Source organism: Alexandromys fortis, unplaced genomic scaffold, assembly GCF_014885135.2.
Source record: "Alexandromys fortis isolate MF-2015 unplaced genomic scaffold, M_Fortis_MF-2015_v1.1 scaffold_362, whole genome shotgun sequence".
NCBI lineage: Eukaryota > Metazoa > Chordata > Mammalia > Rodentia > Cricetidae > Alexandromys > Alexandromys fortis.
In genome coordinates this window covers 528,457-556,327 of record NW_026068272.1, presented here as the reverse complement: position 1 = coordinate 556,327, position 27,871 = coordinate 528,457, and the positions used below count along the sequence as shown (strand labels likewise).

The window sequence follows — 27,871 nt, the reverse complement described above, 5'->3', positions numbered from 1 at the left end:
ACAAAACAAAACAAAAAATGATGTGGGAATGGTTTCTTATTAATAAAGAAACTGCCTTGGCCCATTTTATTGGATGGAAAATTAGGTAGGCGGAGTATACAGAAGAGAATTCTGGGAGAAAGAAGGTTAGAGGAGGAGTCGCCATGATTCTCCCGCTCCAGACAGACACAGGTTAAGATCCTCCCTGGTAAGCCAGCTCGTGGGCTACACAGAATATTAGAAATGGGTTAGAACAATATGTAAGAGTTAGCCAATAAGAAGCTGGAACTAGCCGGGCCAGGCAGTGTTTGAAAGAATACAGTTTCCGTGTAATTATTTCGGGCATAAGCTAGCCATGCGGGCGGCCGGGTGCCGGGGACGCAGCCCCGCCGCTCCTATTTCAACAAAAAAAGACCATTCAAACATGCAGCCATTTCATGCATTTTTTCTGGAGGTATGAAGCCCTTCTAAATGATGACCTTTAACCTCACTGGGTTCTGGTATTTTAACTGTAGCTAAGACCACTCGTGATTAAATACCTATAATGTTCTACTCAGAGAATCTTGAGTATGTTAGGGATGCTCCTGCTGGAATACCCAGTCCGTATGATGTCCCTTCTGTCCAGCATGCCCACATTCTCATTCACCTCTTGGGGACAAAGATTCCTTGTCCTTCACGCTCTGTGCAGATGCCTTCCTTTCCAGAGTCCTTTCTGGAACTTCTAGCAGATGGATCTCCTAGGCCTCTTGCTCAGCTCCTATACTTTGGAGTTACACCTCCAGGACAGAACTCATGGAGCTTGTCTCTCCCAGGAGACTGTATCTTCCTGAGCCTGGACGTCTTTGGTTTACTCTCTAAATCCTACGCTAATCTCTAAACAGTGCCAGCAAGTATCTGGCAAGGAATAGGCAATTAATAATGCTGGTTTAATGGATTATAGATTTTTCTTTAAAAAACAAACTCCTGAAGGCCTTGACCTAAAGGAATTCCTTCAGAATGGAGGGATTTCAGTGCAAATATTTTCTTCCCGGGCCATCTGAGTGAAAAGAGAGTCCCGCTGATGTGCTAAGTGCCACAAAAATGCTTCCCGTCCCAGTGAAATCATAAAGCATGCACCAAGCAGAACCGAGGCTGCAGACAACTTGAACGCCAGTGATGACCTCGAACAGAGAAAGGGCAAAAACTTATAATGAGAATGAACACAAATTTACAGTCTGCCAACTATAAATTGTTTTTTAATTTAAAGATTCTTCCACAACCTCGTATAAAAAGTCTGAAATGTAAATTGTGCAATAAAAATATCAATAATGTAGGCAAAGACCGCATTTGGCCAGGAGAATTCCTGATGCAGCAGGAGTCTCAGGCCATAATACATTATCTTGAGAATGGTCCAAGAGGAAGACTGTGACTTCTTGGGTGGGGCAGTCTCATAAACAAACAAACAAACAAATTGCGACTTCTAAGTAACTGAGACAGAGAACAGAACGTTCCAAGAAATGGAGAATACAAATATCGTGTACAGTGCTGCCAGTTCACCGAGAGGGGCACTCCTAGCAACAGTGACAAAAGAACAGGGATCCAGGACCAAAACTACCTGCTAGGACCATCCTGAGACCAGAGGGCCAGCCGTGTTGGTAAGAACAGCGTGCACTCTGCACTTACATTTCCTGTTCTGCTTTGGTTTCTGTTTGCTCCCCCGGGTGACCCTCTTCATTTGGCATTTATTTTCGTAGTTTTATTACCTTTATGATTTAATCCTGATGTAGATATTTTGTTGCTTTATTTTAAAATGAGGGTGGCTAGGTCTGTCCATCCTGTTCTGGAAGAAAGATCTTATTTTTCTGCCCTTTACCTACTGAGATTTCAAGTGATCTTCTGTTCTCTGATATGAGAGGGTGCTAACTTGTTGCTATAGTTGCGACAGTTATCTTTCTGGTTTGTCGTCAAATTATTCTCAGGACATTCCTGACAGGGAGGAGAAAAAGCTTGAATGGCTGGACACACTGTTCGTGACCATCTGAGATTAGAACCCAGGCCTTTCTGACTCCACAGTCACGTCCCTAAATAGTTTGTTGAAGAGAAAGAATGAATTGGAATTTGGGTGCATTCATGATAAGAGGGCATAGTGGGGAATCGTAGCTAAGGCATTTGACGTCTGCCTTTAGCGAAACTGTGTTTACTACTATCAGAGTCACCTATCCATGGCAGTCTGCCTTTTACCTGCAGGTTCATATGCGATAGGCTAAAAATAAACCAAGTTTTTCAGGGAGCATAAAACCAAATAGATGGCCACATTTTAAAAACAGGGTCCTAGAAACTCAGATTCCCCTCTTCTTGAGTCCAGGGATCAAGGCTCTTTTCCAGGGTGAGGCAGAAGTCTCACCTTTGGATACACGGGTTTTTCCATGGGACTGGGAATATGACCTTCCCATAGGGGGCACTTGATAAATGTTTGCTGCAGATGATGACATGGTTTTCTAAGTTGCTGAGAAGAAACTTTTCCAGTTGAGATTAGGAAGACCAAAATTTTCCACACATAGGGAAATAACTAGGATATTGTTTTATAAGGAAAAAAAAAGACATTTTCTTCAAGTAAATGTTATATTCATTTCCACAGAGGCGTAAAAATTGTAGAGCAATATACTTGTTTCTATTCAAAACATATTTAAAAGTCTTTAATCCCAGCACTCGGGAGGCAGAGGCTGGGCTATCTGTGCTAGTTCGAGGCCAGCCTGGTCTACAGAGTTCCAGACAGCCAAGGCTACACAGAAAAACCTTGTCTTGAAAAACAAAGCGGGGGGGTAGTGAGAGAGAGAGAGAACCAATTTAATTCAAATAAAGTTGGCTATAAAAGAGAGTCCTATCAATGGAATTGAATGAGTCATATTTTTCCATAAAGTTCCAATTAAAATAGTTTAATACAGAAATGATTATGGGTATGCAACGATGTCACTAAGCTACTTAAAGCCATTGAAGATAAAAGGTCTATTTTTTTTCCAATTCAGACAATAAAATTGCATTTCATACAAATCACAAGATTAAAACTCCACACACAAAGTCCCATACGTCAGCTGCGCTGGGTGGATCTACAGTGAGAAGTCTCACACATCCTCACAGTTAACAGCACAGCCCTTTCCTCATAAGGTAAACACCCCTTTCTAAAAGGCTTCTAAAATTAATTATTTTATTGGAAAACTACTATTTATATTCTAGGGGAAGACTGCACAGGAACTATTAATAATACTCTTTAAATACACTGTGAAAAACTACAATTCACAAATACTTACAACCTGTGACTAACACCCGCCAGGTTTTGCTGTTAGCAGTTGGTAGAGAAATGTAAATGATACGTGGTCTCAAGAAGCTCCCAGTCCGTGGCAGGGATACATACACAGGAAATCATTCTAACTCAACAGGGTATCTACTGTTATTGGGCAGGCATAGCCACCTAGGAGCACAGAAAGGGGCATTTCTGTCTTCACCTGGTAGACAGGCAGGAAATGTACAATGCTTTACAGAGGAGGTGAGGTTTGAATGAGCACCAGAGGAGAAACACAAAGTATTATTAATAACTAGCATTGTTTTATTAGCAAATAATCGAATCACTTTTATTTTCTTCTCAGAAGAGTTATGTCGAGCATAATAAAATGACCTACTATAACAGAGACAGATATTTTACCTGGAATGTAAGCGCTTCCATTCCATCCCTCCTCCCCACCCTATGAGGGAGCAGGAAGCTGGAGGAGACAGCAACTGAGCTGCATGTGGCTGACAGCCCCACCTGGTGGTTGGTGTGGGGAACTTCCTGTCCCTGTCCATGGAGTAGGGAAGGATGAAATGCTCCTTGACTCCACCCCCAGACCTGTCCCTCAGCACATAATACTTGTTTCTATTTTCCCACTGAAGATGCACAGGATGAAGGTGTTGTGAACAAGAACTGCTAAGAGACGGCTTTCGCATGGCCTTTTCCCTTTACCCCCCACGCATGTTTCTATCTACTGTCTCAGGAACTTAGAACAGAGGAAGAGCAGCCATACACATCTGCCATGCCTATCATCTTTCACTCTAAAGTACACGTGCTCCATAAAGACATGGCTGCTCCACCAACTCTGCAGACAGACACACGGAAATATTGTCCTTGTCTCTGAAAGAGGTGGCTGTTACTGAAACTGAGTCTTCAGTAGCCCTGTTGGCCTCAAACTCACTATGCTGCTGCCGAGGATGAACTTGAATTTTTGTTCCTTCTGTTTCCATGTTTAAGTACTGGGCTTACATGGGCCGCCATATCTCCTTCTCTTCAAATTCTTAATCTGCCGTCTTTATTTTTATCTGTACACCAAGGGCCCTCTAGGTTACACTAAGAGCTCTGCTGTTTGCACACACAGTGGTAGCTGAGGGAGTCTTTAACTTGTGACCGTACAGGACTACTCACCTAGACAGCTGACGAAGCACCTGGCTCACAAATGGCAAGTCAAATGCTCCAGAATGGCCCAATTACCTTTTCTTCCGTTTTCAAAAATTTGATTTTTATTTACTCTTTGTGTGTGTGAGAGAGACTGAGAGAGAGATTGAGAGAGGGAAAGAGAGAGAGAGAAGGAAAGAGAAAGAGAGATAGAAAGAGGGAAAGGGAGATAGAGATGGGGGAGGGGCGGCACACGTATGCCACAGAGAATGTGTGGGTGTCAGAGGAAGACTTAGTGGAGTAAGCACACTCCTTCCACCTTTGCACAGTTTCCAGGGACCAAACTCAGGTCACCAGGTTTGTGACTCAATGTACCCACTGAGCCATCTCACTGCCTCTTTTTTAATATTTCAATTTAGGTGGTTTTTGGTTTTGCTTTTTTTGGTACTTGAAGGTGTTGACCTTCAAAATTATCTTTAATGTACTCAATTATATTTTTCTGGTTTTCTGGACTAAGTAATTAGCACGCACGTGTGTGTGTGTGTGTGTGTGTGTGTGTGTGTGTGTGTGAGAGAGAGAGAGAGAGAGAGAGAGAGAGAGAGAGAGAGGTGATACGAAGACTACAGATAAGGCAACGGCAGCAAATCTAATAGGATTGACAGGAAACATCAGAGGGTCCAAACTCAAGATCTCAAAAAGCAATATAAAAGAAAAGCAGGAAGAAAAAATGGTGCTAACTAAAGGGGTTTGTAAAGGGCCTCAGGAAGTCTCTACCCCATCCCCGCATTTCATGTGCTCTGCTGAGACAGCACACAGAGGACAGCTCTGTTAGAAGTCCCTGCCCGCATCCCCACACACCCATACTTTCTGGGCCATCCGCACCTAAACAAATCTATTTATTTAGGCATTTAATACTCTCAGGTTTTAACCTGTGAAATAAAGGGGTCTGAGCACAGGTCTTCAAGAAGTCTGCAGTTGTTGTTTTGAAACTTCTCTGAATCTATAGCCGTGGTTCCCAACCTCTCTAATGCTGCGACCCTTTAATACAATATAGTTCCTCATATTGTGGTGACCCCGGCCCATAAAATTATTTTTGTCGCTACTTTACACCTGTAATTATGCTACTGTTATGAATCTAAATGTAAATATTCGTGTTTTCTGGTGGTCTTAGGGGACCCCTGTGAAAGGGTCCTTTGACCATCAAAGGGGTCACAACCCACAGGTTGAGAACCACTGCTCTAGCAAGATTTACAAGTGGGTAAAGTAGACTAAAAGAAGGAAAGCAAATTAAGGAGCCAGAAGGAAGATGAGGCTTAGCACAAAGAAATGTTAGTAAGAAAAATCGTGGTGTTTTCCAGTCAAACAGCTCTTGTTATTTAAAGCATTAATTAGACAGAGCAATAAAATACGGCTGTTTTCCCTCAAGATGGACTCTGCAACACCAAGAGAACTGCCACCTTATCACCACTGTCCCCCGATCTAAATCCCAAGGAAGAGTTTCCCTTTCCAAGTCAACGGTCATCATCTGAAAGAAGTATCTACGCTAAGCTTTCCTGGTCCTCTTTAGCTTTAAATCTGGAAAAGTGAGGAACTTAGCGTTGACCTCTCTTGCCAAAGTGTTGCATACTTTGTTTAATATGGTACTTTAAGGCCCTCAGTTTAAAGACACTTGAGCGGTACAAAGTATCATTATCTTAATTACTATTATTATAAGGCTCCAGAGCGTAGACTAGCTATCTTCTGGTGTCTAATGTACTAAGTAGTCATCTATGACCTAGGAAGGTGATTTCCAAGTGTCACGTGCAGGTCCACTGCCCTAGCATATCTGTGAAGAGCCACACCCAACAGTCATAAGGGGAGCCAGGAACCCGGGCTCTGGTGATGGTGTTCGAGTCTGGATTTCTTGGGACTACTGAATCCTAGGGAAAGTGTAGCCCAACTCCTCCCTAGGAGAATAATTCCAGGATTCAAATCGAGGGCAGAACTGCAGAAAGGCTCCAGCTTGTGTGTCCTGGAGAAAATTAGGTAATAACTTCAAAATAAATGAGTAATGAGCAGACCTTAAGCCAAGAGTTCTCAATGTTTAGGGAACGTCCAACTCCCTCTGAAGTTTGTGAAAATGTCCATTTCTGAGATCTCCCACCCCCGGTTTAACGTGGTGAGTCTGAAACGGTTCAAAGAAACTGCACTCTTAAGGAGTTCCCAAGGCTCTGATTCAACTCGTCCAATGTGTTGAAGAGGTCTCAAAGACAGGCACACCAGCTGGGATATATTAATTAGCTTTAACCATAGACTCGGTTAAATAGCAACTCAAGAGGCTACAGTTTGGGACACCAATTCCAAAGTCTTGACCAAAACCAACTGGCCTGAAGAAGCTGTTTCAGAAATGCTATTCTGCGAAGTCCACACGAACACGGACAGAATAAAGCAGGAGTCTTTCAGCCAGCACAGGTGGCTACCCCAGATCCCTCACTGTAGTTTCAAACACACCAACCAGCATCCCAGGAAACAGGCGTGACAAACAACGAACCAATAGAAGAATGCTCAATTAAAAAACCATATGAGTGTGGGGGAGCATTTTGTGAATAGGCCTCTGTGAAGAGGAGCATCCAAGAAACGGGATCCAAAATCTCAACGAGTTTTTGCATTCTTAAATGCTAGAGTCACAGTAAAAGCTCCCCAGCTTCAAGTGAAATGCTGCCAGGTGTTAATGTCTCAGAGTGTTACCACTAAGAATAACACACAAAGCTGCTCAAGTGATTGCCGAAAGGTTTGATTGTGAAGACACATGGGGACAGGAGGGATGGAGCTGAATGGAAAGAGGATGGCTGTGCAGAACTCAACTGCTCTCCCACTCCCAGCCCCCAACTAAATGAAAGACTGAGCTCCTGGCAAGGACTAACACATAAAAGTTACTGTAAAACTTTCTGCCAAAGCCTGGAGCAGACCGCAGCCAAAAGATGTGAATCTGTCGTTGACTCGATGCCTGCCTGGGAGCTGGGGACCATCCTTCCAGAGTGCTCAGAGGACACCTCTTCATGACACCTCCCCTTCTGAGTTCTGCAAGGGAAATTTGCTGGCAATGACAACTGTGGTCTGGGCATTGTGGGATCACACCATTGTGCTCCGGTACCGACACTGCTCTTGGGGGAACACCTGAGTTCAGAGCTGGGGAGCAGCTCCAGCCATCCTTGGTTCACCCTAGCTCCTGGGCCGCTCCCTATCTTCCCTGTGTCTTCAGTCACTCGCCCTGGCACCTCCCTCCCACAAGTTCCCCTCCACATGCCCACCCCAAAGAAAGCTGAGAACCCAGGGGAGAGGAAGAAGTCCTTGAACTTGGGAGACCTCTTTCCCTCCTACAGAGGTAGGGGCAGGTAGTGGGGGCAGTGGGTTGGGGGGAGTTTATCGAGAGACAGATCAAAGTTAATGCTGAGGCCCCTGGGTAGAAATGAGTAGCTCTGCCTGGGCAAATGCTTTGAATGTGGCAAAAGTGGTCCTCAGCCCTACAGTGTGCCAGGGCATCCGGGTCTGTGGCCAAAGTCCTTAGGGACACAGGGCTCTCCACCCTAAAATGTTTAACCAGGTGGGTTCCTAAGTCTCAGACTGGTCTCCTGAACATGGGGAGGGTGCTATGTGCACTCCTAGAGCATCTGTGTCTTGGGTGACTTATTTGTAGTGCTGTGTAGCCTGGTCGCTACACCACGCAAACCTCTCCATTCTCAGGGAGGGTCAGTGCTCACAACAACCAACCCAACAACAAACAGTAAAAACTCCTGTGGGAAGTACAGCTACCAACAGGGGGAAAGTCTGGTATCCCAAGAAGAGCCTGGCAACTCTCCTGTCCAAGAGAGGGTTTGAAGTCAACTTTCTTTTTGGGAAAAAAATCCAGAGACCGATTAGGCAACTAATGCAAACAAATTGTAGTCTGTCAAGAAAGGGACCAAACCCTGTTTCTAATTATCTTGCCCTAAATGATACTTGTTCTCATGTTCATTCTCAGTATTGGTAATTAGTTACAGCTCACTTTCAAAGAGCTGCTGGGAAATGTGAGTGTGCAACATGCACACCAGCTCTGTTGGTCAGAACACGATCTTCAGAGGAAAGAGAGGAGCGGGCTCACTCCTAGACTGCCAGGAAAAAGAAACGGCAGCATCTCCCTCTGTCGCCATGTGCAAGCTGGTCCTTCTGTTTGTCACTGTGAGCTCTGAGAAGTATGGAGCTCAGAGAATGCGAACCTTAGACACAGGGCAGGCTAGAGTCCAAAATCCCCTCTACTTTCCACATGCACTGTAATTCCCTTAGCTTGGCTGAACCACAGCCTCCTCGCTTGTAAAATACAGAATGTCACCTACTTCAGACGGTTCTTCACAAGGATGAAATGAGGTCACATATGGTCACATCTAGGACAGTGTCTGGTTTACATGAGCTCCTCAAAGAAATCTGTTCCCTTTGTCTCTCTTCTGCTGTTAATGTTTTAGACAAGTAAGCAGCCTACCCTATATAATGGCAAATAATAGATGCTTTGGATGAAAAGATACTATATAAAACAAAATATGATTATTAACTATCAAGATGAATGCCCAAAGGCATCCATTCACTTTATAAAATATGTAAAGGTAGCAATTCACTAACAAATGGGCTACGGCAGGGGCTTGTTGTGAGGTGCCAATTTGCTGAGGAGAGAAACATGCTATGGCCAAAGTGCCCACTGACAGAAACAGCCAGAGAAGAAAGGCGAGGTCTCTCTTAGATCACTGAGTTTAGAATCTAAAGAGAGACAACACCACCCACCAAGAAATAAGAAAACTAAGGGAAATGGCAGGGGACACGTATGCAGCAAGGGGCATGGACACAACAGGGGAAGTCTGACTCTAGAAGTCCCATGCTCTCATTACAAGTCTTCGGGGATTGATCTTCACCCTGGGAGGCAGGGATGCCAAGGCCTACACTACCCAGGTTACAAAGGTAATCAGAGAGTATGCATTTTGTAAACAAAATACCAAGAACAACACAAAGGTAAAGTGAAATTATTGCTGCTAAGCTGCACACAGCTTGGAGGAAATAGCAGGCTGAAATAAGGAAGTCCTGGGGTGACAAGACAGGAAGAGGGAAACCATGATTCTTAATGAAGATGCTATATGAATGATCCAAGGAGAAACACAAGAGCTGAGAAGCACGCAGCGGGTGCTCAGCACATTGCTACATCCCAGCATGCCACAAGAACAGGCAGCCTCCGGAAAAAAGCATGCACAGCAAACATTCAAGAACTACACAGCTTCATTTCAAAACAAAACTCAGTAGAGCCACCACAAATGTGGTGTAGCCATCTCTGTTCCTTGTCTTCACAGTGATCCAATGAACCTGGTTTCCTCATAGTCTTCCCTATGAGAACAGCACATCCAGCACCAGGGAAATGCCTTGCTATTGGCCCCTGGGGACATTAGGTTCACACAGACCAGAAAGAGTCAATCACTTTAATGCAGAGAAACTCAGAAAACAAAACACAAACAAAGACCACTTCATCTGTCCTAGACTTATTCCAGCACCGGTTTCCCTGGCTTTGAGAGGTGGGCGAGGACCACAAATCATAAGGAGGAGGCTTTGTGCTTTGGTAAGAACTCAGCAGTGAGTGACAGCTTGACTGCTGATGGCCCTACATTTATTTCTGCTTCATACAGAGAGATCTGCCTCTGGTTTAGAGGTCTCTGGTTATACAGACTTGGACCGGGCAAACTGAGTGATCTATTCTGCTATAGCTGGTTCATTCCCTAACCAGATGAAACTTCTAGCTAGTAGCCACCAAAGAGAAAGCAAAAGGGATAGACTCTGTCTCTCAAAAGGTAATTAAGAAGGCACTATGGCTTGATGGACTCCTTCAGTGCATCCAGTTTCCTTGGTAACCTAACTATGTATTAAATGGTTTCCATGGCAAAACATGTTCTAGAGTCCAAACAAGCAACCTACACATACAATTTGGAATGTACCTTATTAGCAGAGGGGCTTTCTATACTTTAGGAAATTAGTAAGCTTAAAAACAAGTCTTGGAAAACAGATACCTCTAGGGAGCCTATTCAGAGACTGGGAATGGGAAAGCCACGTCTAGAGTCTGTCAGGGCCAGCTCGTGATTCTGCTTCACACACAACCCTCCAATATGAAAGCTCACTCAGAGTAACAGGCCAGTCAACCAGAGGGAGATTAGAATATTTCTGTGAACACTCAGAAACCTCTGCCATGAAGAGAAAGACGCTTCTCAAACAGAAAGGGTGGCCAGTTTACCACCTAGAGCCCAAAGCAAAAGATGTTACCTTTTTCTCAAGTGAGATGCCAAGAGCAATTCATGGACACCTAAAAATGCATGAGGACACATTCAGCATGCAAGGGCCAATGGTGTGCAATGTCCTGCTCCACACAACACAGAACCACAAACCAAAATGAGTACAGCATCCACGTTGAGAAACTCAATACCCTGCTGAGAAAACTTCCCAATGGGACTAAATTTAAAAATTTAACGGGTTTCTTTTTACATGTATTTCTTAAAAAAAAAAAATGGTTCAGGGGGACAAGAAAAAAAAACCCTAAATGTTGTTTTTAACCACTTTAATGAGAACATTTTTGTCATGAAGATGTAAACTTAAATAAGTAAATAACATAAAGAAAATTAAAAATGACTTGCCAAAGATGAAAACAACTTTCACTTCCAGCACGCTAGGCGGGCATTCTCAGCACGAAGCTAGACTTCCGCCACTAACAGCTCTCAACGACAGAATGGTGTTCCTGAAGACTGCAGTGGGTAGAGGCTCTACGTTCATTTCCCGAAGACTGAGACCGTGGGTAAAAGGTAAACTGGGCTTTGTGCCTTGTTCATCTTCAAGATAAAATCTTTCAAAATAAGTTGCTGGAGAACTCTTCTGATAAAGCTATCAAACGGAGCTTAAAAACATAAACATGCAAAATGCTCTCTGATTAGCTCCATCCGTGAGAAACCAGAGAACCGCCTTGGGAATAGCGAGCGGTGATGAACGGTGACAAAAAGATGACAACTAAAACCGAGACATGCTTTCAAAGGACAGCAGATAGAGAGCGGTGGCCCTCCCTGCTGGGAGTCAGGGAGGAAGTGGGCCTGGAGTTGGGGGGAGCTGGATACAGGATAACTGGAGGGTACTATGGGTGCAAGGCTGTCGAAAATCGAATCCCTGTGCATTGTGTGGGTGCGACTGTCTTTCCTTAGATGAAAAGTTCAGTGCAGGAGTGAAGGGTTTGTGAAAGCTTAGCACAGATAAAAATAGGTCCTGGGAGCTTCCTAAAGACTGGTGACAGTAGGCTGATACTCAGCTGAAGATGTTCCTGCCACTGCCCCAAACCCTTTTTCCACCGTCCTTACGAAAACTGAATAATAGAGATATTGTTGATTGACAAGTAATACTGACATCCAGTGTGTAGGGGCCAAGGATGCTGTTGAATGTCTGTCAATGAAGAGAAGAGACAAACCGTCCTCCTAAATAAGAATAGTGGTTCATCCCATACCATCAATAGTGCAGAGGCTGAGAAACTTGGTAGACTGAAGCCCTGAGCAGTACTTCACACTTAACAAACGTTCAGCAGCTCCACAAAAATGCCATGTATTATACGTACAACAGGGTTTCTATCAAACAGTATGGTAGTCACTGGTGACTTGAAATGCACAGTAAATCAGATTCTTTTAATTCTTAAAAACTAACTTTATTTTTTAAATAGTATTTTTCCTTCTTTGAAGTCTCACACATTTCTACAATGAATATTGATCATGTCCCCCCGCCATATCCACCCACCCACTCTCCCTAGTGCATCCCATCTCCTCTCTCTCCCAACTTCATGTCTTCTTGTTTGTTCCCAACAAACTCATTACAATCTCACGTTGGAAATGCCTAGATTCACCTTGGAAAACACTTAACTATTACCACTAAGGCCAAGGAGATCCCTTTGGTCCTTACCATCACTTCACTACTGCTAGAGTCAAACTACCCAGACTCCAGTGGTGCTGTCCACCACTTGCCAGATGCAGCTCAGAGTTGCCATCAGGACTGAATTATTTGCCAAGCTCCACGGCTTCTAGACCAACATTCGAAGCTGAAGAACTTTAGGAAGCAGTTTTCTAAATCTTTCAAACTTAATGGAAAACGGTCAAACTCATCAAAAGGGCACTTAAAGCATGAAGCAAAGGTACTCACTAGTGCTATGCGGTGCCGTGTGTGTGCATGCTTGCGTGCTCACACACACACACACACACACACACAGACACACATACCTATTCCTATTCCTCTGCTCAAATATAACATAGTTTTCATATTTAGCATTTTTTAAAATTATACTGCCTTGGTAAATTTTTAGTACACTGTGTAATGCTGACTGAAGTCCTGTGTATCTATTTTACAAAATCGCAAGTTTACATCCTCCCCACTTGTGTCTTCCTTGACCCTGCTAGTCGCCACTCTACTTCCCTGAGCGCTCTTTTTCTATAGATTCCACAAGTAAGTGAGATTATGCAGTATTTTTCTTGTGTTTGTTTGATGTGGCCTCTAAGTTTGTCTAAGTTGTTGCAACATGGCAAAATGTTCTATGTTCTTAAGGCTGAATAGTCTCTCTCTTTGTGTGTCTGTGGCGTGGGGGAGGAGCAGCATATCACAGTGCATCTGTTAGTCTGCTGGCAGTCACCTAGGTTATTTACATTCTGAAACATCCCCAGCCAGTCTGGTTGTTTTCAGCATCTGTGTCCTTACATGTTTAGTTCTTTTACAGAAAAACTCGGAGGGCCAGTGAGATGGTCCAGTAGTAGAGACACTTCCTGCCAAACCTGACAGCCTGGGTTTGGTCCCTGAGATAGACACGGTGGAAGGAGAGAACCAAGTTTGTCCTCTGATCTCAACACCTGTGCTGTGGCACATATGTATGGACACCTGCATGAATGCACACACACACTAAACTTTAAAGAGTTGGCAAAAATTAAGTCAATAGTTTCTGGAAAATAACCTGGCGGAATAGCAGCACTGAAGGGTGACCACCAGAATATCAGCGTCTACATATACATACTCTGAGGGGTTTTCTTAAGTGTAGGAACAGAAAAATCTAAAATTTTAAATGGATCTGTTTTTAAGATGAAATATCATCTGATGTAAGTATAAAGCTTTAGAAGCTTACAAAACATCGTCCCTTGGGTTAAAACACATGAAACGGGTGATGCTAACTTTTGAGGGAACTGAAATTAGGAAATGGGGGAAGAACATGGAAGCTCCAGCAGCATGTGGGTCCTCAGAGCAACATGGCTGTAAAAATCTGCTCAGCAAAAACCTGGCACAAAACAGTCCAGCCTTACATCATACTTTTTAAAGATTGGGGTGGAGCAGGGAGGGGCAGGATTAAAAGGCTGGAGGGAAAAATTCTTTGCATATAGGAAAAAAGAGACTGTCGGTAAAATAATTTTTCCACTGATATATCTATCTCAAAGTTAATAGCGTGGGCCAGCTTCAACTGGGTGAAGTAGATCTTGAGCTTTTCCAAGGATATCCTCTATTTTGCTGAATGTCTATAAAAGCTAAAGTCCGCAGACGGAATCATTCGCTCCCTCTTAGGGCCCTGTTCCCTACATGTTGGCTCATCGCTTGTTTTGTTTTAAATCAAAGGCCTTTCATTTACCAAGTCATTAAGTGCTGCTGGTAAAAGACAGTGTGTCTGAATTTTAATAAGTGTAGAAAACTCCAATATAATCATTAGCCCTTTATTATGGGAATCAAAATCAGACATACCAGGATCAAATTACATGCTCTCTAATAAAAGCCACACAGTAAAATCCGGCAGCACTGATGTTAGACCTTTCCTCCTCCAACAACAGCACAAGGAGCCCCACTTCGCATCCAAATTTTACATAGTAGGAGCCTTAGTCATTACCCACTTAGACCAAGCAGTGGTAATCAGGAACCAGGGCATTACTTAGGGCCTAGATAATTACCCTTTGAAAATAAGCTGAGGATGATACAGTCAATGCACCTTTTAGGGAAGAGATGAACACCTTGAAAACCCACCTGACATATATTTCTATGTCTGTGGCCACATTCTATTCTAAAAACTATGTAGATGACCCTCTCTTCATGCCTCTGTGTGTACACAGAAACCCGCTGGAGAGAAAATCATGGCGCCTCTGAGAGCCAAGTGCCTGGACAGGAGAATGGGATGTGAGCCAGAAAGCGTCATGGAAGTCAGGGCCAAAACACAAGCACTCCCCACTGCCGGGGCCTTGCTTCCTCTGAAGCACTTATTTCCATGTATGGTATGAACTATATTAGGTGTTTATATTGAGTGGGAAGGCGAAAAAGAGTGACAGACCTCTCGTGTGAATCTGTCTTCCCACTATGAGACACAACAATAGACAGAAAGAACTCCCTAACACAGCAATTATGTGAGCTATTTTGAAGGAAGTTAAAATGTTCTTTTACTTGAGCAAACATTAATACATCTGAATAAAGGTTTCTTGGAAAGATGATCATTCATTATGTACCCTTTGCAACAAGTGTTCCAAATCTGTTTATTTTTAACACTCTGGGGTCAAAGAGCAGCAGCAGAGGTGTGCTCCTGTGCTGCACAGGAGCTACCCTGTACGGACTGAACAAATGCTGTGTGGACACCCAATAAAGGCGACACACGCACACAGTAGTGGCTGTAGTGGATGCTGGCAGCCAAACCTGGGCCTTCTGCAAAAGCAACAAGTATTCTTAACTGCTAAGCCATCTCTCTAGCCTCTTGTCACCTAAAATTATACGGTGAAGCCCTTATTCCAATGTTAGAGTTTTAGGAGACTGGCTGCTTTGGAAGGTGAACAGTGTAGGTAAGGTCCTAAGTATCCAGTCACTGACGGGATGAGTATTCTTGTCCGAAAATGAAGACATGCTAGCACTTCTCTCTGCCATGTGAAGACAGAGCCAGTAGGTGGTCTTTTGCCAGTTAGGAAGGAGGTTCATTACCAGACATCAGTCAGTCTTTCTTCCTTTCTTTTCTTTCTTTCAAAACTTTTCATTGATTGATTGTGGACTTCACATTGAGCATCCCAATCCCGCACTTATCTCCGCATCCCCTTGCTTCTGCCCTCTGCCCTTGCAGCCTTCCCACAAAAACAAAATTTAAAAGCAAAATTAAAAAAACAAAACAAAACAGAACAAAACATGAGGATTGAGAGATCAAGATCAGCCCAAGCTACATGGTGAGACCCTAACATAAAACAAGAAATAAAAACCATCATGAATTTATAACTTAAAAATTAATATGAAATACTAAAATATTGCTTTCATCTCTAGGATTTTTTACCAACAGTACAATGCACTCTTTGCAGTGCATAAGTCTGTGGGTTTTGACAGAGAATTGTGTATCTACCCCAGCTGTGACACAGAACAACTCTACTGAGCCCTGAAATGTCCTACCTCTTTGTAGTTAAGCTCTCCTTCCGCCCTCACACTTAGCAAGGACTGAAACAACCTGCTCACTGCACTATGACACAGCTTCATAATTTTAAGTCCCCCATTTTATACATGGCTATCTACTTCTAGCATGTATCTGACCTCAAGATGAAAGGGGGTGAGTAACTGAAACAAGAGGACAGGCACAAGTAAAGGCTTAGTGGAGTCCAGACAAAGGCTGCATGGAGAAAGGCAAGCTCACCCCGAGTGATGGACTGGATGTAAGCAGGGGTGAAGGAGCTACCAGAGAGATGCAGGCAAAAGCACTGGGCTGGGGGTGGCTGACGAGGGATCACGTATGAGGAAAAATAACGAACTGTGTTTGACTAGAGAGAATGATGAAGTCAGGTTTGCGTTTTTAAAGGGCCACTCTGTCTAGAATAGCAACTAGCCTGAAAATGCTAAGAAACCAGTCCCCAGTCTAAGGAGAGCACAGTGTTCTCCAAGGATAGCTCAATCCAAAGGCACAAGAAATGAAGGCAGGAAAGTCTGGATAGCTGTATGATTAGGGTAACACCTGAATGTCGTTCAGCACATCAACAGGCCAGCCAGCCAGTAGGTGGGAGGTGGGGACTGAAGAAGAAACTGTGCAGACACATTTCTACTGAGACAGCTGAGCAGGAAAACCTTTTAAAGCAACAGCTCCATTCCCCTCAAGTTAAGAGGACCCACCACTGGTCTGACCATTTCTGGCTCAGGTGTCTGAATACATGGTTCTCAGAGGGCTACGTGCAGGATGGACACTGAAACTTCTCAGACATGATGATACAGTATGTCCCAGAGTGTTCAGCAAAGAGGAACAAAGGGTGATGGAGAGAAAGTGACAGGGATGAAGTTCTGCTTTAGGAATATGAATGTGGCAAAACTCAGTACCAAGGAGGCCTGACAGGACCAGGGCTGGGGCTGGGCCTGGAGAGAGGGTGAGAAGACCGTGAGGGGACAGCAAGGGAGCAAAATCAACCAGCAGTTGTTCAGATGGGAAACAATGGTAAGAGGAAGGTTAAAAAAAAATGTAGTAAGCCACTAATAAAAGCAAACACTGGAGAAGAGCAGAGCTAGGGGAATGTGGGGGATGGACAGTATTGATGATAATTTTCACTTAAAACAATCTACCTTGTTAAGTTTTTATTCTTACATTGTTTTCTATTTTATTAGCATATATTAATTGTGCAATATAATGGGTTTTGTTGTGACATTTCTATATACGTACATAATATACTTTGATCATGTTCACCTCCCCATAATTTGCATGTTAACGAGGTACATGAATTGGCTCCAGGAGAGTCTGTTATTCTCAAAACTATATTTAAACCTGTGTTTCCATACATTTTTTTTTCTAGAGTAAAGTCCTGGGCCTCATTAGATCTTCAAAGGAGTCTGTGGCAATCTGTTGTTCTTGCACCAGGGTCAACCCTTTGTGCATTTAGTCTTCAGTGCTTTGCAGCTGGGGTGTGTACTTCCTTAATTGATACTGTTGGAGAGGCATTCAGCCTTCCAACTAAGGGCTGATATCAGTTCAGGAACACCTTAGGACATTTCTTCTTCCACACTCGAAGTTCTCTGGTTCTACCTATAAAACTGCCCAGGGTCTTTGTTAACTATCACTATATATCTTGGACTTTCTGTTAAGAAGCAGTTTCCTACTTGTGATTATAACTGAACAGAGACTCCATCAACCAGAAATGGCAGATGCATACAGCTTTGCTAGTGAAAAATAGTGTGAAATTTGAAACTCACAAATGTCTCATCTTCCCTGCAAGAAAAACACTGGTGCAAATCCTTGAGATGCTCAGCAGAAGACATGAGGCTTAGCCTTTTGAATGAGGATGTGGTATGTTTTCCCTCAGGCTAGTCCTTATACAACAGAGAAATAAGGCACAGAGATGACCGAGGGCAGAAAACTAGCCCAACGCTGAATGTACTAAGGAGATCTGAGTTACCACAGACTTGCACACATCTTACTTGTAAAGTCATATTTTCTGCCCCAAAGGAACCTAAGGAAACCTCTGAGCTAGCACTGACTTCTGAGGCTGGGGAGGTGGAAGCTGCAGATCAGAAAGCTGCCAAACACATGACATTTAAGGGCTGATTGATCCTCTCCTCGTAGAAGTCTGTTTGCAATGTTTCATAGCAAAGGCCGAGCTCTTGATGTGCTGGGAGACATGGGCGAGACAAAGGGCCAAACTCACTAATGAAAACTAGCTGAACTTTTCAGAATTCCATTCTATGTCACGAAGAACCCATCTGGCCCCACTCCCAGACCAGTAAAAGGAACATCTTAAGTCCCTAAAGGCTAAGGCAGCTCTTTCTACCAAAAGCACATACACATCTCCCCCTGACAGCTGGCTGCCTTAGCATACACTGGACTGTATATTTATCAAAGGAAAAAACCTCTCCAGGAGCACAATATTTATTATAGGATTATTTGAGTGACTCACATAAACACGAGTAGGGCTAAATTAAGTCATGTTTACTATACTATGCTATTGCTTAAATCCCAACCCAAAATTACCTCTAGTGATATGGGGCCTCTTTTTTCAAGACAATTGGCAAAAGATTGTGTTTTCAAAGACAAGAAATATGTATTTTTGCCAATTGATCTGCTTAGTCCCATATTTTCAAAGTTACCCATTGGGAAAAGGCCCTCACGGTGGTCACACCTGCTATCTCAACAAATAAAAGATCAGGGGTCAAGGTCATCCTTTACTACATAGTGAGTTCAAGACTACCTGGGATACGCAAGGTCAAGTCTCAAAAAAAATTTTTTTTGAACATCTAAAATGATAGGTTATACCCATCCAGATATTAAATTCAGTGGAAAATTTGACTAAAATCACAATATAGTGAATTTTCTTATTGAATTAAAATTTATTTGTCTGAATGTAGTATTTTTACATACAGGGTTCAGGTGAGACAGCTCTCCTACAAAGTAGAGTTCAGTCTCCCTGAAGCAGGGCCAAGCAACCTCCAAGGAAGCTGGCTGCTGGCGACAGGGATGGGAATGAGAATGAAAACCAACTATGGCGCTCATTTGCCTTGCTAGGCAGAGAGATAATCAACTCCTGCCCTTCTGGAAAGTCACATTAATAGATACTGTGGCTAGGGTAAGGTCAGCTTAGCAGGAAATGGCTTGTCTTCCCCAGCTCTCAAATGACAGGAGTTCATAGTTAATAAACCAATAGTCAGGAACACAGGAGGAAAAAGTGCAGTCTTACTAGAAGGCATGTGATGGGTGGTAAAGAAAGTTCCATGGAGGAGATGACCACTAAGAAGACCTAAAACGACGGGCAGGTCATTGGTAGACCCTGTAGGAGGGGGACCAAATGTAATGTTCTGGAACAAGAAGCCAAAGTACAGATGTGGAAAAAACACAAAGCCTGTTGAAAAAAATGATAAAACATTTGGCTAATTGGCAGGTTATGTGAACGTCTGGATAGGGGTGGAAAGGTGAGTGGAACAGCCACACAGAATTCTTGAATGCCAGACTGCTAGCTGAATTGCTTGACGAATGTTTGAGCAGAGCCATTGTGTGAGTGGGGCTTCAGACAGTGACAGTTCTGTGCCAAACAGAAATAAATGAAAGTTAAAACCAGAAGTCAAACAGGACGAGAATGAGATCAAGAGTCCATCAAGGGGCATGGCAGCAGAGGGGCAGAACCAGAAGAGTCGGGAGAGTGGATTCCAGCATCAGACCACTGGCCAGTTCACAAAGGGAGGGGGTGTGGTGGATGGATGCCTGTAAGATGTGAACCTGAGCACCCAAGAGAACAGAGGCAGGTGAAGTGAAACAGGATAAAGAATCGCTGCCATATAAAGACGATAAGCTTGGTTTTAGACATTCTACTAATTTAGACATCTGAGTTTGAGGTGGCAATGGAATACGAATATGAATGTCCACCCGATGGCTAGAAAAGCAGTTTTTTAAGCTAGCCACAATATTAGAAATGAAGACCAGGGAGTCATCCACAAAGAAGGTCATGAAAATGATGTGGGGGCGGGAGAGAGGCCGGAGAGATGACTCAGCCTTAAGAGCACTGGTTGTTATTGCAGGGGTTTGGGTCCCAGCACCCATGCAGTGGCTAACAGCTATCTGTAATCCAAATGCAAATGCAGAAGATATGACCTCCTCCTCTGGCTTCTGAAGGCAGTGCACACATATGGTGCACAGACATACGCTCAAACAAAACACCCATACACATAAAATAAACATCTCAAAGAAAAATATTTAAGAAGAAAGAAAATGATCTAGGGGGCTGGTGAGACAGTTCAGCCAGTAGAGGTGCTTGTACACAGGCCTCATAACCTGAGTTTGATCCTCAAACCATCTAAGGCGGCAGCAAGCGACCTGCTCCCTAGAGCTGCCCTCTGACTTCCATTTGCATGCTGTGGCATGCACACACTTGCATTAACGAACACATAAACACACTAAAAATAAAAAATAAAGAAATAATCAAGTGATAGAAACACAATTTAGTACAATTTAATGAGCCAACAAGTGAAACCATCAGTGGAGGAGAACAGGAAGCGTCTAAAAACATCAGGTCACAGGGGTCAGAAAGCTGTATAGAGAGCACATGCCAGGAACACCATACGAGCATCAGAAGGTAGAGTAAAATGGATAGCTACCTGAATATCTGAAAGTCCTAAACACATCCAATTGTCACTGTGTTGCTTAGTTAATTTCTAGAGAAGCCATATGACATTAGAAAAGCTAGACCTTCCAAAGCTTTCCAGTACTCCCTTCATCGGGCCGGATGGAAAGGCAATCCCCTCTGAGCTCTTGCAGTGTTGGTAAGTTTCCCCAGTTATTCCTACCCAAAAAAGCACTAACAGCATCGGCCACAGGTTGAGCACTACAGAAGGCCCTTTCCTATTGTCTCACTGGAGCAGGTACAATTACAACTGAGCTGTGCCCCTTCTGAGAAGAAGAAACACAGCTCAAAGTCACTTGAGCCATGCTGTCACACATAAGTGGAGGAACAGAGGGCTTCTAGCGCCAAGTCTCACTGTGTCTTCTTCACTAAGCACAAGTTGCAACCTGTGGCTGTGTTCATGCCTCTTACTGTACTCTGAGCAAACTAGGGCACAGGGCCACATCACATCGATCTTGACAGCCTCTGGCACTCCAGCAAAGGGCCGTGCACTTGGTCAGTTCCTGCAGGGTTGTTCCTACCGAAGAATGAGCACACGCATGTGTGCAGGCACACAGGCCTCACAATGGGTGGACATTTATGAGCTGGTAAGTTCTGCGTAGTTATTTCCAAGGAGGACTGTAACTTGACAACAAAAAGTTCTAAAAACAAATTCTGTACTTGTGAAAGATGCCACCTGGGCTGCCTCAGGGATTGACGTCCTCTTTTATGCACTGAGTGGGAACAACACTGGGAATGACTGAGCTGGTTTGCTTCAAACCCCTCCCATGCACGGGCTGGAGGCACACCTTTCAGAGATGAGCACTGTGCTGTCTCGGATGCCCAGTTCACCTTGCATCCCACGGCGGGAACTGCCAATAGTCTGGGACCGAGGGAAGGTATGGCACATTTTTAGTGCCAGCTCTGATGATGTAACCTTAGCATTCACAGCTTTTCTGCCAGGAAAAAGCAAGGCAACTGGTTTAGAAATGATTTTTCCCTCTTCTAATATGCAACCAGAATCTAATGTTTTACATTTCTGACTGCTAGCTAATAATCTGCCTCCTCACTGTCCTCACCCTCGCCCTTCTTTAAGCGTAACTCACGCTGGCTCCATTTGCTCAACGAGAAGAACTTAAAGTCTAAGTCAAAGGACTGGTTTTGATTCCTTAGAAAACAAATGTATATAGTACATAAAATGTGTTTATTTCATAAATGTTCCTCATGCATGAAGAACACAAAGTTCTTCTCAGAAGTGTTTATTCTTCAACCTATATGTATGCACAGTGGGAGGCTTGAAAACAATAGGCATCTCTGCATCACAAGGGCATGCAAGCCATGTGCAACAGGGCTGTACAGCACCAGGCAACTATTCCTGGGTCCTGGAAAAACACAAATTATCAGAACATCATAAAATCATAATGCACTTGGGGGTTTTCGACCAATGTATCTGACAGATGTTCCTTTCATGGGGATGGTCTAATTTGGAGACATTTGGTACTCATATTGTTAAACTCTTTAGAGTATAACAAATTGATCCCTTTCCTTCATGTGATGACAATATCCTAAGTAGTATTTTTCTATTTCTATTTCTGGGACTTTGCCTACTGCACAGACAAGCTGGGGCAGAGTGATAATAGCCAGACAGGCCTGGAATTTCCCTTTGCCCATGTGCAGGGAGGTGGAGAAGCTAGACTTCTTTTGACCATTTTTAAATAATGTGTAACAGGCTCTTGGTCTCCTGGAGCTTCTGCCTGTAAGATATCCTACGTGGATCTTGGAACTTCTCAGAAAGCACCACAGCAGAACCTGAAAGAACAGATCCTCGGCAAGGGCTCCAGCCAGGCAAGTCTAGTTATGGATGCCCTTCCCATAGCTGAGAGTTGGCTGGGTAACACAAACCATAGGCAGCAAATGAAAGCTTAACACAATGTCCAAGATAATACTAATCCCCTTCACTCGGTTCTGAAAACTTATACCATGGCCACTGCCTTCCTGAAATGATATTATTTCTCTTTTATGCTCTGAACTCTGCAGGAATTACCTAGATACAACAGTCCCCTTTATCCATGAAGAATACGTTCCAGGACCCTTAGCAGATACCTTAAACCACAGACAAATAGCACAGAAAAATTGTGATTGAATCACAAATACCCTAGGTTTTGCTATATACATGCTCAACTATGACAAAGTGCGACATTAACAATAACCACAATGAAACAGAACAATAGCAACTTCTATGGTCTAACGTGCAAGAGAAAACTAGCACGGGTTTCTCCTCCACAGTTTCCTGGAACAAGATCTGCTTACTGCAGAACAAGTGAACCGAATGGCGTCACACTTGTAGAGATCCTCCTCCTGCCTCTGCCTCCCAAGTGCTGGGATGTAAACACATGAGCACCATGCCTAGCTACATGCCCAGCTCCCATGCCCAGCCCAAGCTGAAAACTTTCACCTTTCCACTTTAAGTGAAATCACCTTAAGCAAGCCAGGGCTTCTCACTGGCATGCCGAATTACCAGCATCAGTATTCTTACACTTCGGGATATTATGAAGTAAAACAGGGTTTCTGAACACAGCCACTGTGAAGCCATGACAGCTAACCTGATAAGATATCTATGCACAGCATGGAAAAGCTGGACAAACAGGTGACTCCAATCCTAGGCAAGATGGAGCAGGATCACACAAGACTTCATAAAGCTTCTTAATATGATATACAAGTTAAAACTTATAAATTGTTTATTTCTAAACAATTCCACTTAATATTTTCAGATAATATTCATCCTCAGTAGGTTGTGGATAACTGGAATCCCCAGAACATGCAACCACAGACAAGAGGTTAGGGCACTACTGAAATCAGTTTAGCAAGTGTGTAAGCCCTCACCGAACTACACCTAAAGTTCTCTTCATTGTAACACTTCTCTAACATGCTGAAAACTTCTACTTGAAGATATAGGAATGTCTGGCTGTTTGCTTTAGTATTTAGTATTAGAAAAATAACATTAGGTTAAAGCTTTCAGTATAACCATTTCAATTTGGGGGTGAGAATTACATACTAACTTATAAGACTGTCAAAATTAAGCCATTGTTGTGCAAGACACTTTGGGATGGCGCACATATTCATCAATCTGAGAGGCATGCAGCTCAGCAAAGGATTAAGGAAATGTCCATCACATGTAGTCAGATGGTAAGATGACGACAAATTTCACATGGTAGGGGAGGGAGGGTAGAGCACTCAGAGGCAGCACTGGTAGTGAGAACATTTGAGCAAAGCCATATAGAATGTGTGCATTTTCCCAGGATGGGGAGACTACTACACTGTGTACAAGAGGAACAATTTTAGACACTGAAGACATAGTAGCAAGAGTGATGAACTGAGAACATTTCAGCTGAAAAGACAGACTAGGTGAGGGGAACAACAGAGGTGGTGAGAAAGATTGCTATCGCTAGTCCTCCGCATAAGGAGGGGCACACTGAGAGCTGGGGTTCTCTTTGATTTTCAGTTGAGCATCTCTATATAGCCTCACACTCACAGAGATCCACCTGCCTCTGCCTCCACAGTGCTGGGATTAGAGGTGTGTGCCACCACATCCAGCCTAAGCGCTGGGTTTTAGAAATAAAAAAAAGGTGACTTGAAATATACCTTTCCTTACTCAATTGTTTTACCACATTTTAGGTTTTTAAAATAAGGATATTTTATTGCAAACTAGGCACAGTCACTCCAAAGAAATAACCTGGGTTCCATTCAGGAGAACAACAGAAATATTTCTGGGCTTTAGTGGCACAGGCTGGCAATCCCAGCAGCTCGGGAGCAGGATTTCGGTCCGAGGCCAGCCTGGGCTACATTATGGCCAGCTTGGGGAAGTTAGTAAGAAACAATTTCTAACTCAACAATAAACACTAGATTGGAGATACAGCTCAACAGCAGAGCCCTTGCACAACGTGTGTGAGCCCCTACATTCTACCCCCATTGCCACCAAACAGCATTCTTCCAAGAAGGCAATGACCCGCTTATGGTAAACTAACATACTCATTTCTCAGACATCTTGGGATGGTGTTCTCTCCCTTTCTCATCACCAGAACATCTGAATTTAACTCATTAAGTTCATACTGAGTGTCCATGACCAGTGCGTGCTCACGTCATGCCATCCTTTCCGTTTCTCCTCCCACTCCCTGTCACTTACCCACCTACTCATTCATCTGCCATGATCTCTAATGGAAAATGGCAGCAGTAATAGTTACTATCTGGGGAGAATTGTCCCTGTACCAGGCTCTACACCTAATGCTCTACGAACAGTACTTAATATCATTCTAAAAATGACATTATTAAATAAGCACCAGTATTTCTATTTCATGAAACAGTAAGATCCGAGGCATTAATACTTCACTAGTTGCTAAGGGACAAAACCTGGGTGTATGCAGCTCTGTTGGACTCCAGAACCTCTTTCTCTTAGACTGCATTGTTGCCTCCAGCTTATATGGCCTTTGATTAACATGGGTCAGTATTTTAAGTTAAAAATTCATGCACTGGGCAAGGCAAAATACAGTCTTGCTACTGTAAAACACTCCACTCTAGCTGCTATTGGAGGTATATAAATAAACGAGAGAATGCCTGTACATCACAGACTTTCACAATCTCCCACATTTGGGTAGAAGCAGCTGCATCCTATCAGTTTGTAAGATGGGGTGTCCATGACTCACAACTTAGAGCAGCTGAGGTCAGAGGGCATGAAGACGGCTCAGTATATTAATGTCAGATGACAAGCACATCTAGTCTCAGACAGAAATCTGCCAACTCTGACTGAATGACCTACAGGGAACTCTAATAATGCATTTCAGTCAGAACCTGTAAAAAATTCTCTGTTGATGAAAAATGTGTCTTGTCAGAAGTTCCCAACCAAATCTGTTTATGATCCATTTTTAATGAACCTCAGCATCCTTTGAAGTGGAATAAATTACTAAAGCATTTAGCCAACAATAAGCACATTGTGAAGGGAGTCTTTATAAAACTCATTCCTAATGAGAAAAGTTACTTGGTTAGACACAAGCATGATAGCAAGCTGTTTGGACTATGTGACTGGGCAGCGCATAAAACCATACAGAGCTATTTAAACAAAGAAAGACTATCATCATTTTAAAATATCTACTTTTAATATTACCTTTATCAGTTCCTGATTAACTTCTTGTTTAATATCCTAAAGAAACTGGTTATACTTTCACAAATAACTCTGATAGTTTCAAATATATAAGTTAGGCCAGATATTATTCAGCAGTCCTCCTCAGGCTATAGCTACAGCTTCCCCCTGGGGACACCCCAAGACAGTAGCAATTTGGACTTGCTGTACCTACAATTCTCTCAAGGATTCAGAGGTGCAATATAGAGACTATAAATTGCATTAATAAGATTCACCTTGCAAATACTATCTGCATGTACTGTGCTACCAATGCTTTCAACCCAGAGCTGGAGAGCCGGCTTAGCAGTTGAGCATTGGCTACTCCTGCAGAGGGCCTGGTTCAAATCCCAGTACCCACATGGCACAGCTTACAACGGCCTGTAACTCCAGCTCCAGAGGACCTGATGCCCTCTTCTGGCCTCTGTTTATACGTCTATTCAAGTGCTGCACTTACACTCAGGTGTGTGGACTTGTGACCACACAAAAGAAAAACATCTTTTAAAAAGTCCCCAAATAAACAAATTTCTGAGAAAAGAAAACATAAAAAAAATATTAAGAGCTCACACTTCATAAAAGTGAGACAGATGGCTTACTAAGTAGAAGCATCTGGCTCATTAGGTCAATGACACTGACACTTACTGCTCAATTCGGGGTGACAAGTACAACTTGGGGTACACTTGGGTGGCTTCAGTATCCTCAAAACTGACAGAAAGGAGGGCCACATCTTCTCCAGGGTCTTCATTTACATCCTTAGAAAGGAAGTGAAAAACAATATGAGCACCTGTTCTAGAACACTTTTGATTTTTTGAGACAGGGTCCCATTATGTAGCCCAACCTGGCCTCAAATTCAAGATCTCCCTGCCTCCCAGAAGTCAAGTCTACAGCCTATATCATCATGCCCAGCTTACTCTAGGATCTCATCAGTGATGAGCTCACAGCCTACCGACATGAAACCATGGTCGTGAGTTGTCTTCATTCAACGGTCCAGCTTACCCTTACCTCACTCATCAGGTTGGTGCCTGTTAAACTTCTTGACCAAAGCCTACTACAATAAAGCACACAGTCCTCAACTATTTCAACTATTTCACTTGTTTCCATGTAGGAAGCAGGGGAACGAATGTGATGGTAGCAGGTTAGACAGAAGCAGAGTTAACACATCCAATACATACATTTCTAAAAACATAATTTATATCTTAGAACACCAGCAAAATATTAAAATAACCTCGTTATACCTACCTTTGTAATATGCTATATGTTATTTAAATAGCAAGAATCCAGAGGAAGTATATTTCTGTGAAGTAGAAAATACACCAGCCACTACATAAACAAAAGGCTAGGTGGGGTAGGTGCACATCCACTTTAACAAAGGGTGGATGATTTACTTGGGAACTGCAACAGACACTTATCATATATGTTCAGTTATGAGAATGTTTTAAGACAAACTCCCTATTAATCCAATAATTACAATTGCTGGTCAGAGGACACCTGGAGGTTAGTGGTTAAATGAATTGATAAGTATTGAACATCGGACTCACAACTGAATATCAGAACTAATTTGATGAAGTATTGATGATGCACAGATGAAGTGGACTGAATCAAAATTGGAAACTTTTAACTATGTGCCAAGTATCAAGCTGTCTGCCAGAGTTCTGATGCTGCTGAATCAGAGTAACTCTAAAGCATACCAACTTTAATCTGATATACCATATTTCCATAACCCCTAGTAACCTGGCAGTGTCACCAAGTCAAGTACAAAGCCTAAAACACTAGAACTGGATGTCATTCTCAGGTTAGGAATGGTAAAAACTGGCCTGTAATTTTCAATCAGTTTGCAGGTCCTGGGGGCAGGAGGTTCAGCCAAAAAAGGAAAGGGTCCCAGCCTAGGCCTGATCTGTGTGTGAGCACTGAGAGCTTCAGAGGCCTCCATCTGCCCAAGTCCCACTCTTTCCCGCATCTTGGGAAGCTGGTCAACACACATACTGCTCAGTGTGGACATCTTCAGTATCCTTCCCTAGTTTCTTACTGTGCATGTGTGTCACGTATACACAGGAACAAGGATCGTCAAGTCTCTCACATATTTAAAAAATAGAAATTAGAAGGAAATAAGAAGCAAGGGTTATTTAGGAATATGTCGGTTCCACTTGCTGCAGCCATCTCCATGGCTAAGCTTTCCGCTGCCTGGGCCTTGGCCCCATGTCTACATCT

General features: G+C 43.2%; 1 protein-coding gene across 1 annotated transcript in view; it reads right to left on the bottom strand.

Annotated features, from left to right (window-relative positions):
• Babam2 (BRISC and BRCA1 A complex member 2) overlaps nt 1–27,871 on the bottom strand; it is a 313,631-nt gene that overhangs the window by 63,093 nt on the left and 222,667 nt on the right. The window contains exon 7 of the mRNA XM_050132036.1: nt 26,306–26,415. Coding sequence (XP_049987993.1) covers nt 26,306–26,415 — 110 coding nt within the window. The remainder of the gene's footprint in view (nt 1–26,305; nt 26,416–27,871) is intronic.